The sequence below is a fragment of the Onychomys torridus genome, chromosome 7 (genome assembly GCF_903995425.1).
Source record: "Onychomys torridus chromosome 7, mOncTor1.1, whole genome shotgun sequence".
Classification (NCBI taxonomy): domain Eukaryota; kingdom Metazoa; phylum Chordata; class Mammalia; order Rodentia; family Cricetidae; genus Onychomys; species Onychomys torridus.
In genome coordinates, this window is record NC_050449.1 from 56767976 (window position 1) to 56782973 (window position 14998).

Sequence of the window (14998 nt, forward strand, 5' to 3'; positions counted from 1 at the left end):
TCAGCTTTAAAGCCCCCGGATATCTAAAAGCTTCCAGAGCAGAGCACTATAAGCTTCAAGGGCAAGGTGGGGTCTGAGTATTCTTTATACCTCAGTGCCTAGCACAAGGGCTCACAGTAGCACCCAATCACTGAGAAGGACCTTAATCAAAGCGTTCCTTAAGAATAGTCCTCCAGACATGCTGTTATTAGACACAGGGAAATGGATCATGTGACGTCTGCAACTAAACCAAAAACCAAAGACATGAACAAACCAAAGTGCCACACTGACCAAGGCTGGAGTGAGGACTATTGTATTCTGGAGCTGATCCACTGGTCCCTAATCGGTTTGGAGCTCTCTTCCATAACCCCGAAAAAGCAAATCAGATCATTTTTGAAAATTTGAGAGGGGAAGTCCTCCTCTCCATGATGCCACGGTGCATGACCATGCACTCAGTTTTCCAAGAGCCTGGCACTTGGTGAAAGGTTAACTCCCTTCACCCGAGTATTCTTGTCAGTGAGCTTCAAAATTGCTAAAAATAAGCAGACCAATCCTTCCTCTGAAAGCAAGTTGAGAAAAGCACAGTGAATGTGGATTTATTTTCCCTTTGAAGTTCGAGGACAGTGTGGACTGCCCGAGTCTTCACTGCGCAGCTGAGCCAGCGCTTCAGACAGAGAAGGAGCTGGAGGCAGATCCTGCAGAAAGGGTCCAGGCGGCATGGAGGTACCTGCCTGCCTTCCCTGTTCTCCCTCCGCCAACACCTCCAGGACACACAAGGATGCGCTGTCAAGTTAAATACAAGCAGTCAAGTGACTGAATTATAATTTACTCTGTGCTCAATTTAAATTAGTGGGAGACTATTAAAATATACAGTATAAATACGGCAATTCATCACGAGCTGTCACGGATGACTTCATTTATTTGCTGGAGTGGCATGCGCTCCACTAAAGGCGAGGAGAACAAAATCACAGGTCAAATTAAGCCACTATTCTGTTTTAATTCACTTATTTAATCTGTGGCGACATAATTGTCTTTTACAGTATGTACAACTCAGAAAGGAAATTTGGGAGGATTACAGCTAGGATACAAATGATTAATCAAATGGTCCATTTAAATGCTGTTTTAAAAGCTGCAGAGATCCGAAGCACTCCGGGAATGATAATCAACACACGCTACATACAGGGCTAGGAGACCCCGTTAGACGGATTCTTTTCCCAATCAGAAAACAAACAATCCTGGAGAATCCAGTAAATTCGCCAAGCGTTACTATTGTAAAGATTTTCCAGGAGGCATTAATGGTAGAGGAAGGTTCTGTTTGCTAGATGGCTAACAGCATTTGTGCTGTTTTCTGCTCTACTTATCTGCAATGGTCTTGCTACCAAGAGCAAACACACAAAAGCTAGCCAAATGTGTTCCAGCGAGTATGCAGGTGATTATCAGTTATTTCTAAAGTGTGGTTAACATCATTTTCTAAATGTGCTTTGTGAAGCAGAAAAAAATCTAAATTGCATGGTATAGAGAACTTCCTGTTTTTCCTAAAATTAGCTTCATTTAAAAAAAATATCTGAAAAGTTCTCTTGTCTCATCTCAAGTCTGGGGAAGAAAATGCTGCAAATCTTTATAAAGTGGGGCTCAATTAAGAATATATAAAAATTGGAAATGCCCTATTACATTATTAGATAGCAGGGCTCTCATCTAACTGGTCCCACAGACACTCAAAGTGTGGCCAACTGACCATTGAGTTGGGAAATGAAACCCCCACGGCTCCAGGCGGGCAGCAGAGCCCTGAAGGTGATTGCTCTCAGACAAGGGCTGTGATTTGCTGCTTGGCACAGTTCCTCTGTGACACCAGACAACTGGGGTCACTAAGAGGTTCAAGTGACATGCTTCAAGTCACACAAAGTCAGGCGAGGGTCAGGAAAAGATCAAATGTGCTTCTAACTCTTAACCTTCCATTTCACCCTTTAATATAACAAAAGAAGCTAAGAAATATTCTGGGGGAGAGCAATGGTCCATACAAAGAACACTAGGGGGTATTTTGTATGTTGCTACTTCAAAAGACAAATGAGGGAACAACAAAAACATAAATGAATAAATTAAACAACAACAAAAACTATATTCAACCAGCAAATTATGTGTCGAGACACTCACTGCATGTAGTGCTGGGCCCTGCAAGGAAGGCAAGAAAATGCTCAGTTCTGTTCTCCACTTTTAAAAAGATATCAGTACATTAGACCAAATGGACATGATACTACCAGCCATGTGCACGATGGCATGTGATCACTTTTAGGAAGGTGGCTGGCAGATACAACACATGTGACAGGGCCTATCTAGAACCAAAGAGCAGGCCCTTGAAAGTGTTAAGGATTCTAATAGTTGAAGACACGGATGAAGGCATTCTAATTAGAGAGGCGCACATGAATTAACTTGTTTAAATGCGGAAGAAACAAGTCAGGTTCAGATGAGATCACAAGTTCAAGTAAAACAAAACAAAATGCACAGAGATCAGGAAACGTAAGAACATGCGTTAAAAGTAACAGTAGACTGCTAATGCATTGTGGAGGGTCCTACCTTCCATCCAAGAGTATTTTCAGTTTGTCTGGGCCTTATGATGGTTGACATTGATAGTTCTATACAGACTGATCTAACAGTCCAGAGTCACCTAGGAGATAAGCCTTTGGGCACATCTGTGAGGGAGTTGGATTGGGTTAACTAAGACGGGAGACCCACCCTGAGTGTGGGCAGCAGCATTCATGGGCTGGGGTCCTGGACCAAGTAGAAGTAAGAAAAGGAACGGGGTACTAGCTTTCATCTCTTTCCTCACACAGATGCAGAGTGGCTAGCTACCTCACATTTCTGCTGCCATGATGGCTACACCCTCCAAATGTGTGGCAAAATATCCCTCCCTTCCTCAGACTCCTTCCATGAGGCACTGTGTCACGGCAGTGGAAAGAAACCAGACAGAAGAAACCCGGAGCCATTAGTACTCTTGAAAGGGAACTATGCTTCCAGGAACCCCATCTAGGGGTGGGGATCAGCAAAGGCAGGGGTTTACATTCTGGCTGCAGGGCTCTCTAAGCTATAGTGCCTTGGGCAATCTGTTTAACTGCTCTGTGTCTCAGGTTCTGCACCTGCCAAAAGAGAAGCAGTAATAGCAGCAGAGATCATAAATGAAGATCATAAATGCAAGATACTTAGCAGCATAAGTCACCAAGAAGTTGAAACTTCTATTTCCTGAGAGAACGGTTCAGAAGCTGGCCAACAGTCTTACAACAGGCAAAAGCGGGCATTTGGATTGCAATGATGACAGGAAAGAGACCAGAATCAGACCTACAAAATAACCCGGAGAGCTGAGCATCTTGATGCTCACCTTTAATGCCAGCACTAGGGAGGCAGAGGCAGGCAGATCCCCATGAATGAGGCCAGCTCAGTCTATATAGAAAGTTCCAGGACAGCTAGAGCTACAGGTGAGACCCTGCCTTAACACACAACAACAATAACAATTCACAAGCCAACCAACTCCCCCACATGCACGCACTGACTACAAACCAGAAAAATCAACAGGTTTCCAGGTATTGGGCAGTAGCCGGAACAGCACACCACCTAGGGACTGGTAAAGAGTATGAACCTTGGGCTGCTGGGTTCCTTGACTAGAGTCTTCTGGTCCCTACAGAGGGAGAGAAGGCAGGAGGTGGAGCTCACAGTCTCCCTAAGCTGAGAGGGCAGAGCCTGGGAGCAGGGTTGGCTGGTGGAGCCCCAGAGGGAGTGCGACAGACCTTGGAGTCTGTAGCAGAGTGAGGAGCTCTAGGTGGAAATGGGAAATTACTGGGGCCAAGGGGAAAGAGCCCGGGAAAGAGCCCTGCAGCCTGCAGTGTGTGCTCCCTCAGTCAGGTGCAATCAGGAATCCCGCTCCAGCAGAATGGGGAAAAGGCATTCCAGGCGGATTGTTGGGTTGGCCCTTTACATAAAGTTCAAGTAAGTCTTACAAAAAACAAAAGTCATATTGTTTCAAAGTCACTAACATCTCAGAACAAACTGTAAGCATATTTATCGGAGTGCAAAAATATCTAGCTACCTGTGCTACACTGTCAGTAGTATCCCATAAAAAAGAAATACAACCCCAAATGAAGAGAAAAGGAATCTACTAGAAGTAATCCAGAAACGACGTGTATAACAGCACTGGTAGGTATGTCCAATGGTTGGCTGGTCTGTCCTAGTCAGGGAACAGCATGACCAAAAGCAAATTGGGGAAGAAAGGTTTCTTTGGCCCTCACCTCCCCATCACTGGAGGAAATGATTACAGGAACTCAAGCAGGACAGGAACCTGGAGGCAGGAGCTGATGCAGAGGCCACGGTGCTGCTTACTGGCTTGCTCCTCCTGGCTTTTATTACAGAGCCTGCTTTATTATAGAACCCAGGACCACCAGCTCAGGGATGGCCCCACGCACAATGGGCTGGGCCCTCCTCCATCAATCATTAAGTAAGCAAACACCTATAGTCTTACCTATAGCCCACTTTTATGGAGGCATTTCCTTAATTGAGGTTCACTCCTCTCTTAAGCTTGTGTCAAGTTCACATAAAACTATCCAGCACAGTTGTTATAATTGTTTCATTCCACTAAAAGTTTTTTAAAAAAAAAAGGTTGGACACATCAAAGAAGGAAATGGAAACTGTTCTTAAAGCAAAAAGGCCTACTTAAACTTCTAGGGATAAAAAAAGAATATTTGAAATGAAAAACAAAACAAAACAAAAAAAACCACCACACTGGGCAGGAGGAACAGCACATTAGACAACGAAGAGGAAAAGGTCAGTGTATTTGAAGATTCTGGAGGAGAAACATTTCAAAACTAACACAGGGAAAGACTGAAGTGAGGTGAACACTCAGGTCAAGTTCTCAATGTGGGAGATGATCTCAGGAAAGGTTAATGTGGTCTGCTTTTGATGAAAGCTAAAATCCCATATACTCAAGAATTTCAATAAACCTCAAGCATATTGAATAATAATAAAAAAAAAATCACTCTCAAGCTCAGCATAACCTGCAACACAGAAAGAGCTCAGAACAGCAGCCAGAGAAGCCAGGTGAGGAGACACACAGAACAATGACCGCAAAGGACAGCCAGCACCTCGCAGGAAAATCTAAAGTCAACACTGGAACAAGATCTTTTAAATTCAAAAGAAAAGCCCAGTCAGGTTCTTACATCTAGTGATGGTCATGGACTAATCCTCTGAAACTGTAAGCAAGTCCTAGTTCAACACTTCCTCTGCTAAGACTTGCCTTGGTCATGGTGTCTCTTCACAGCAACAGAGCATGTACTAACACAGCTTCTATTGTAAGGATCTCATATAAAGACTAAAGAGGGACGCTCAAACTCTAGACAACCATTAAAAACAGTGGAGGGAGAATGGGTATGCAACCAGGACAAACGGAAAACAGAACAAGAGATATAAATCCATCACATCATACCACAGAAAAATGTAAATGGTTCCAGCATTCTAATTAAAAAGCCGAGATCATCAGACTAGATTATAAAGTAAGATCTAACTACATGCTGTCTACAAGAAACTCATTTCCAATATAGAGACACACTAGGTTAAAAGTAAAAGGCCAACATTAGCAGAAATCTAGCTGCTGTAGCAATATTAATATTAGCCAATATAGATTTCAAAGCACAGACTGCCATGAACAAAACAGTCACTGTATTAAGACAAAGAATCCAGTTCATCCAAATGATAAGAACACTATTGAAACTAACAGCATATCTTCAAAAACGATGACAGAAGAGCAATGGAAACTGAAGAAATCCCACCCCTTGGTGCTGCTCTGTGTGATGACATAAAAGCCTCATTCTAAGGAGAAACTCCTCCCCTTCCTCTCTCTGCTGCTTCTCCTCCCATGAAGTGCGCACCCCCCTCTTTCTGTCTCTCTCTTTCCTATCTTTCTCTTCATCTCTCTATTATAATAAACTCTCCATGTGGATGCAGCGTCTGGATTGTGAATTACTGGGTGCCGCTGCTACAATGCCTGCATGGTGTTCATCTGCCCAGCATGTTTCCCTGCACCTGCAGGATACCCTAGGGGTCCCTCTGCGCAATAATTCATAAAATTGGTGCCCAATGTTGCTAGGTAATCCTACTGCTTTCTCCTGCCCACTGGCAGCCTGAGGAGCTCTGGGATCCTGTACCACCTGCCATTTCTCAGGCTGAGCACCGCTGGGGAATCTTAATCCTATAGGATTGGTAAGATTCCTTCCTTCTCTTCTGGCCATTTTCCCACAAGTGAGGATTCTTCTCATTTCGCTCCCTGGTACCATGTGCTTTTCAGGTTCAAAGCCCTTCAGCCCCCAACCCTGTGTGAGGGCATATGGAGATGGCTTGTGCCTTCTCAATTCCACGGCCCATAGCCTTGGTGATGACGGTCCATTGGCTATCTTGCACGGTTATCATTGGCCCTCACTGACCCTCTGGGACACCAGAGGTCAGTTCTCTGGGCCTTAGACCTCATTGTGGAAAAATAAGCCTATGGCCCCCTGCCCCGACCACTGCTGCTGACCCATGGCTTGGGTTTATTCCCCTGTGGCTGCTTGCACTATGCCACAGCCCGATGGGGGGGGGGGGAGTCGCCCCTCTCTCCTGCCTAATTGCACTGTTACTTCTCATTCTTTCTTTCACAAAGCCTATTTCCTATATGAGAATGGAAATGTATAATTGATGTGGCCATTTATAGTTCTTTCTAACTGACTTTTAAATGCTTCAAACTTATCTGTTCCTTATCTGCTCATTTTATTTTTTGGGGAAAACAAAACCCACATTAACACATGGTCAGGCACCATATTTGACAGGGATGATCATGTGATCAGGCAGACCATTTTAAATAACGACAATCATATGATCAAGGTGCCATCTTAAATAAGGGCAATCACATGGTCTAGCTTGGCTAAAGTTAAAACAGGCAGGTCATATGGTGTCACCACCATCTTTACTAAGGGCAGCATGGGTGGGGCACCTGGGCACTCAGGCCTTCAGTATGGAGGAAGGTTAGGAAATCACCTCCCTCCACACATTGCTTCACCATTGTTTTATGGGCCGAGAAAAAGTCCTCTGGCCTTGGCCTGGCATTCCCTAGCTGCCTCTCTTAGGCTCCAGCCGTCTGGGTTGGGCAGAAGTCTAGTCATGGTGTTCATTTCTCTGCAGCCACTCATGTGGACAGGGCCTGGAGACATATGTGCTCCCCTCCAAGGCATCAGCAGAACCACGTGCAGGCAGTATCATTATATTAAGATTTTAAAGTTCAGATTTTAACATTAACAGAATTCTGATACACTTTGGGTCACAAGCTCAGGATTTTAAAATTTCCTTGGCTACTCACCTTCTTTTCCACAATTTGGATTTCAGTACTGACTGATAATACTAATTTATCTAAAACTTTTCTTTTTTCCTTACTTGTCTATTCCTAAGGATGGTATTTTTCTCTCTCCTGGTCTTAGGACTCCTCCCTCTTCTCAATCACTAAGACCATGGGCCAAAAGGCGCCAAATAAGTTCATAAATTTTAACTCCCATCTCTAGTCTATATCTCAGCAGGCTGGCAGAAACATGGGAGCCGCAGTGTGGATACAACCTGCAGCGTTTCCCTGCTACGGATGTCACCAGAGATTCTTGTCTATGTGATGTGGACCCGGCCCAGCCAATCACAATTGTTCCCTGACTCTACAGCCAGGTCAGATGACCACATGCCTGGATTCCATCCTCACCTTTAACTAGCCAGAGTCCTCCTGACCCTGTTTCAGCTTGAAGCAGCTATGGAGAACGTGTGGTCCTGTGCTCCCTGTTCCTAGGACAGGCTGGAGGGCTAGGTTAGGGATGGAAACCCTGGCATAGAGGGTTTCCCACCAAGAGGGTCCTTTTCCTTTTCTCAGAGGGCTCTTGTCTCAGAGCTGGGCTGCACCCTGAATCTCAAGCCCCCTTTCTCCTGCTCTCATCAGCCTTGGGATCTTTCCCCTGTCAATCTTCTTTGCCTTCTCAAGGGACATCTTAAGAAAGAATTATTTCTGTATAAGTCATTCAGGATTATAATCTGGCTGTACTCAGGGATCATAACTACAGCTACAGGGCCTTAAATATGGTAACAGATTCAGATATCACTGCCAACAGCTTAAAGAATGTCTCCCTTTACTCAAGGTCTATTCAGGCTTATGAATGTGAGCCTCCTTGTCCTTGCTAACTTCATTAAGCTGTAACTAACTGGGAAATCTGTATATTCAGATTTAAGTCATATATATGCTCTCAAAGTTATAAATACGTCTAACGGATTTTGTTCCTCCAGTCCTCAAGTACCTGTAGAGATCTGAGAATATGGCACTTAATATAAAAGTTTTATGATTAAAAAATAAAAACATGTCAGCTCCTGGCAGCATCTTGTATCTTTTCTAAGAAGATGGATGGCAGCAGAAGAACTTCCACCCAGAAGCTCATGGCAAGGCTGGCCATACAGCCAAAAGCTGAGATCCTGTCCAGACTGTGAATAAGTGGAACAATGAAGGACCAATTGCCCCATACTGCAAAGTCAAGGTGGGTCAGTCACCTCAAATTTCTATTCCACAGAAAAAATCTGTCAGATCTTCTGGGCCTGTCAGCTGAACAAGTGCTGCTTTGGGGGCTTCTGTCCTCCCAATGACCATGGAAAGACTTGGGATTGCTGCCTAGATAGCTGGAAAGTTGTCTCACTTCTTAAATTTATCCTTCTCAGATCTGATGATGTTTGATGACTAGGGTATCAGTTTAACAGTCCCAATCTCAAGATTATATAACATGTGTGTGTGTAAATTATATGCGCTCTCCAATTACAAGCAGGCATGGTACAGAAGAGACTGGTTTTCAGATATAACTCCAATGTTTCAATTTTTTAATATTGATAAATGCAGCTTTGATAAGATGATAGAACATTGACTACAAAGAGTTCTTAAGAGTCCTTAAATGGATTTTTAACCCTTTTGCCCTGATGTAAATCTGTTCCAGCTGTCTTTCATACCAACAGGCTCCTGGGAAAAGTTTTGTTACTGCATCAAGAAATCTGATCTAATGAGAACTAACAATCTCCAGAGCCCATTTCTGATCCCACCTAATTTTTGAGCATATTTTGCAGACTCATTGTTCCCACGTGACTTCCAGAGAAATAACAGATGCCATGGCTTCTATACTCCTGATTTTGCATGCCATTTTCCACCAAACTCCTGGAACACCACTGCTGCAACCTGCCTCCTCTGCCCCTCAAGGAACATTCCTGAGACTATCTGCTATGTGTGACTCCCAGTTCCCCTCCCCACTTTGCCCCCTGTCAGCTTGAAGTAGCCCCGAGAATTTAGCGCCCTTGTTCTCCATAACTCACCTCTTTCTATAATAAAACAGAGGAATATTAATATTCTGATCTGCCCCTTGAAATCCCACCCCTTGGTGCCACCTTGCCTCCTGACAAGAAAGCCTCATTCTAAGGAGAAACCCCTCCCCTTCCTCTCTCTCTTCTGCTTTTCCTCCCACAAGGTGTGCACCCTCAACTCCTCTCTCTTCTTCTCTCTCTTTCTCTGTCTCTCTCTTTCCTATCAGGTCTTTCCTTCATCTCTCTATTATAACAAACTCTCCACATGGACGCAGTGTCTGGGTTGTAAATTACTGGCCTCCGCCACAACCTCCATGCCCACATGGCATGCGTCTGCCCAGCATGTTTCTTTGCATGCGTGGGATACCATTGGGGGTTCCCCTGCACAATAATCACAATAATTTGTAACACAGACCAAGTTCCAACTGTTGGTGGAGATTTTAACACTCTAGTTTCAGTAACTGATAGAATAAGTAAAAGAAATCAATTCAGATATGAAAGATATTAAAACTAAAAGCCAGTTTGATCTAACAAAGGTTTACATAACACTATTCATATTCTTTAGATTGTAGATTCTTTTTATGTGCACAGAGAACATTCACCAACAAAGAACATATTTTGAGCCAAATTAATTTATGGTAATTCCAATTATACAGTATGTTTTTAGACCACATTGGAATTAAATTGAAGTCAATAACTAAAAAATACTTGGAAATTTTCCAAATATTTGGGACTAAATAACAAATTTCTAAGAATTAATGAGCCATTCTGGCTGTTTTGAAGAAAGGGTACATTATATCCAATTATAACCATTGTATAATCTATATGATTTTTGCTTTGGTTACCAAGATCAAGTCTGTGGTGATATATTTGTAATCTAAGAAAGCTTGCCTGAAGATCAGAGGACAGACAGAGCTAGCCACAGAGTTAGCCATAGAGGCCAGGCAGTGGTGGCACACACCTTTAATCCTAGCACTTGGGAGGCAGAGGCAGAGATCCATCTGGATTTCTGTGAGTTCAAGGCCACACTGGACTACACAAGATTAATTCACTCTAAAAGAGAAACAAAGCCAGGCAGTGGTGGCACACACCTTTAATTCCAGCACTTGGGATCACACACCTTTAATTCCAGCAGTAGGAAGGTTGAGACAGGAAGTGATATGGCTGGGCAGAGAAAGGAATATTAGGATGGAGAAGACAGGAACTCTCTTTTTCAGGCATGAATGCAGGCTGAGAAGTTGGTGAGGTAAGAGGTGGTGGCTGTGGTTTGCTTTGCTTCTCTGATCTTTCAGCTTTCACCCTGATATCTGTCTCCAGGTTTTTATTATAAAATCTTTTCGGATTCGTGCAACACAATTCTATCACACAAATCAATCACCATTTGACTCAGTTTGCAGACACAGTACAGGTCTTGCTAGAAAGTGCAGTTCAAAGGTCCAGCCCAGAGAACAGCTTATTTGCAAACTCCAGCTGTTCTCATAGAGTGAAAACCTAAGTTATTTTGTAAAGCATATTCTTTTTAAAAATTTTATGTGCACTGGTGGTTTTGCCTGCATGTATGTCTGTGTGAGGGTGTTGGATCTCCCGGAACTGGAGTTACAGACAGTTGTTAGCTGCCATGTGGGTGCTGGGAATTGAACCCAAGTATATTCTTAAGAGTGACCTTTAGTCCTCTCCAGAGCAGCTGCTGGTCCTTTGCCATGCTCAGTTAAATAACTGTGCCCATGAATCTTACTATTAGCCTATGCAAAACAACTTAAAATGTATTCAATTATGAAAATTTTATATTGTATTGACAAGGCCAAGGATTCTGGATCATTTGTAGTGATGCTCTCTCCCTCTCTTGGCATAACTAAACCAAGATTTGACTGTTTTTAAATATAAAGACTTCTGATATCAGAAGAACAAATAACTGAACAGATAGGAAAAGCCTGCTCAGTTTGTGGGTGCTCTCATCAAAATGGAGCTCAGGGGAGACACAGAGATGGTTCAATGTAGGTTAATGGAGAGGAAGGCTGAGATACAGCTTATCCCCACAGAGCCTACTCCAGGAACTCTCTGGACCTCTTCCTCCTGCATAGAATGTGAGCCTACAATGACCTCAATGGTGTCTCCCAAGCTGCGCCTGTGTAGATATAATTTGCTTGGAGTTTCAAAGAAGGCTTCCCTAGAGAGTTCTGCTGGTCCTCCTCACACAGGCTGTTATTAAAACTAGACCTCATGATGCCACATGTGATGGAGGTGCTGAACTAGTGTGAGACAGTAAGGGAATCCTGGAATGTACTAGAATCCAGATCTGAGCCTTAGTTTTAGTTTAACTCTAATAAAAGTGGAATAATCATTATGCAAATTCTTAGTTTCCTTAATATATAAGACACAGAAATACACACTGAAATGTTAGGGAAAGAGGGCAATTTCTCACTGTGGAGGGAGTTACAAAGGCATCTTGGAGATGAACTTTGAAAGGCTGGTGGAGAACAGAGGGCTCCTCTACAGCACCTGGAGGAAGTCAGCTTTACAGAGTCAGATGGGCATCATTTAAATCCTCACCCTGCCTCTCCCAAGTGACCTTGGACAAATCAGCCCTATGAGTCCCACTTTCTTCAAATCTAAAAATGGCTGAGAACTACCTCAAAGTTCAGGATTAAAAATAACTGTTTAAAACATAGAGGGTGACACCCAGCAGACAGCAGCTGTTGAAAAACTAAAACCTTCCATGACCAAAGGCCCAGAGACCAGAGACAGGGTGTGGCAAGATGCCATTAGCTGACAGGTAGAGCAGAAAGTGTGTCTGTGCAAAGGCAGGTCACTGCAAGACTGCAGGAGAGTCAGACCAGGGGTCAACAAATAGCCTGCTGCTGGGAAGTGTGTACGTGTACCGGTGACTTAAGCTGAGAGAGAAAGGAAATCAGAGAACACCAAGAATTTCACAACACAGAGCTGAGGAGATAGCCCGGCAGGCAAGAGTACTTCTTGCACAAATCCCCAGTACCCAGGTAAAATGCCAGACACGGCTGCATGCTGCCAGTCCAGCACTGTGGGTGGGAGGGGACAGGAGGACCTAGCTCCAGGTTCAGGGAGAGACCCTGTCCCAAGGGAATATGGAAGAGTGATAGAGCAGGTCTCCCAGCATCCTCCTCTGATTTCCATGTGTGCATATACCACATGGACCACACACACACTCACACATATTCATACACACACTCAGACACATACAAATTTGCATAAAATATATACAATGCTTACCTTTACAGCTAAAATCTTCCCACTTGGGACATGATATGCTCTGTAAGAAGAAGAAGAAAGAAACAAAGTTACATTATTAGATAACCTACTGAGTGGCTAAGGACACAGTGTCCATGCATTGCTGCAACAATGAGGGACATACCTGGTACTCTCAAGGCAAATGGCCCATGCTAGCAACGTATATTTCTGTGGTGCTAAATGGCTTATGAAATGATTATGTATCTTAAAATATTGTTCAAAAGTCACACTGTTATTATTACTCTCCTCTAAAAATAGAGTTCTGAAGCATGAGGAAGTTAAGCAGTCTGCCCAATGCCCAAGTGCACAGTGGCAGAACCAGACCTTCAAACTCTATCAGGTTTCCCTTGTTGTGGCATTGTGTGTGTCTGTGGACAGTCAGTTTTCTGGCCCTGGATCCCTTGTTGTGGCATTGTGTGTGTCTGTGGTCATTCAGTTTTCTGGCCCTGGATCCCCTGTTGTGGCATTGTGTGCGTCTGTGGTCATGTATAAGCAGCAAAAGGGAGGTTTTTGCTATTCTTTAAGGTACATAATAGAGAAGTCATATCACTATATTTTATCAAAATAATCACCAATCACAGGATGAATTCTGATTATGGCTTTTAATATAATTTTTCCTAAGAAACACAGCTATGAGGCTTGGGCATGTGGCTCATTCTCCCCTTCAACGGGGAAGTTGGCTCAGTGTGGAGTTTGAATGAGAACAGCCCCCAAAGGCTCATAAGTTTCGATGTTTCCAGTTGGTGAAACTGTTTGGGAAGGATTAGCAAGTGTGGCTTTGTTGGAAGAGATGTGTCACTGTGACAGGCTTTCAATATTCTCAGTGTCTCTTGCTCTTCCAAACTGAAGATCAAGATGTAAGCTCTCAGCTGTTCCTGCTGCCACACCTTTACTCCATCATCATGGACTCTATCCTTCTAAAATCATAAGCCATGAATAAAACACTTTCTTTTTAAAGCTGCCTTGGTCATGGTGTTTTATCACTATAATAGAAAAGAAGACACTCAGTTGCACTGAAATAAGGTAACCTAGATTAAGAAACATTAATAGGATTGAGGATATACCTCAGTGGTAGAGTACTTACTTGTCCAGCATATATAATGCACAGTATTAGATGACCAGCATAAGAGAAAAAGGAAGCAAGCAAGCAAGCATTCATTCATTCATTTATGGAAAGTAAGAAATTGAGGTTTGCAGAAATAAAATAATTTTCTATCAAGACCTAACGTGTATAAATGAAATGGGGCCTTTTACATACACACTACATGGACTACATATTCTCACCATTATTGGGATATAAACAATTTTATATAAAAAAATTTTAAATGAACTACATAACACAAGCAGGTATTGTAACTGCAAACCCATAAAAGTACCAAACCCAAAAGAACTGGGAAGAACTGCATCCCTGGAGGATTTCACATATTCCCATCATTCAGCTCCATGGAGGAATTCACACTTTACCACCATGCGGTTAGTGGCTGAGATGTGAGTGGACAGTGCCAGTATCCACTTATACTATACTAGTATATTGTACATACTATATTTTCCCCAGTGGCTGCAGAAATTGTTGGTCTATGCCCTTTAAAACATATGTGAGGAATTTAGATGCTTTTTCCAGGTAAATATCACTAATTCAACATATAAGATTAAATAATAACATTATTTCCACTGGTACATCATAGATGCTTCCAACTTCAGCTTTTAAAAACACTGAGTATTAGATCACTAGGCAAGGACTAAAGTATGATGACAGAAAATCTGAAGCTGTGGAGACAGCAGTGTTGGTACTTTGAACAAGGGGCAACACATGGACTTCTGAGACCAGCTGTAACGATAAGAACTTGATTAGCTGAGAGCCCAGCATACATACACCTCAATGGGTAGTTTGGCAACTTAATTAGCTTGTCAAGAAAGCCGATCTCTTTCCCAAAAGAAAGGTCTCCCATTTCCAAGTGAATTAAAAGAGAGCCTTGATGATTTAATTATGACGCACGCGACTTCATCCATGCAAGTTTGGGTTCCATTTCGAGCAATAAAGAAGCCTTGTGGCTTGGTTTACAGTCTGGTGACAGGGCGGTTTTCACATTTAATCATCGGGGAGAAATGGATGACAAAGGCAAAGTCAGGCATGAGCTGAGCCAACTCCCTCAACTTTGCAATCAGCATGCTACCTGGAGAAAGAGTTTGTTTACTTTCAGCAGATAGTACGTCTCCGTTGTCTTGACCTTCCTCAGCACATTAACTGTAAAGTGATTAATGAAGTCTGAATGGAGGCTCTGGTTACACCAAAAGACAACTATACACCTCTGCAATGTTTTAATTAACAGCTAACGCTTCAAATTAGTTTGTTGTTGCCACAGTAATTACCTGTTCCAAAGAG

The 14998-nt window shown here is 43.0% G+C and overlaps 1 protein-coding gene across 4 annotated transcripts in view; it reads right to left on the minus strand.

Annotated features, from left to right (window-relative positions):
* The window catches only part of Map2k5 (mitogen-activated protein kinase kinase 5), a 234619-nt gene that overhangs the window by 143010 nt on the left and 76611 nt on the right, over positions 1 to 14998 (minus strand). For all 4 annotated transcript variants that reach the window (XR_004945416.1, XM_036192310.1, XM_036192309.1 and 1 more), the window contains one exon: positions 12598 to 12637. Coding sequence is in view for 3 of the 4 variants with exons in the window: in XM_036192310.1 (XP_036048203.1) it covers positions 12598 to 12637 (40 nt within the window). In the remaining variant the exon portion in view is untranslated. The remainder of the gene's footprint in view (positions 1 to 12597; positions 12638 to 14998) is intronic.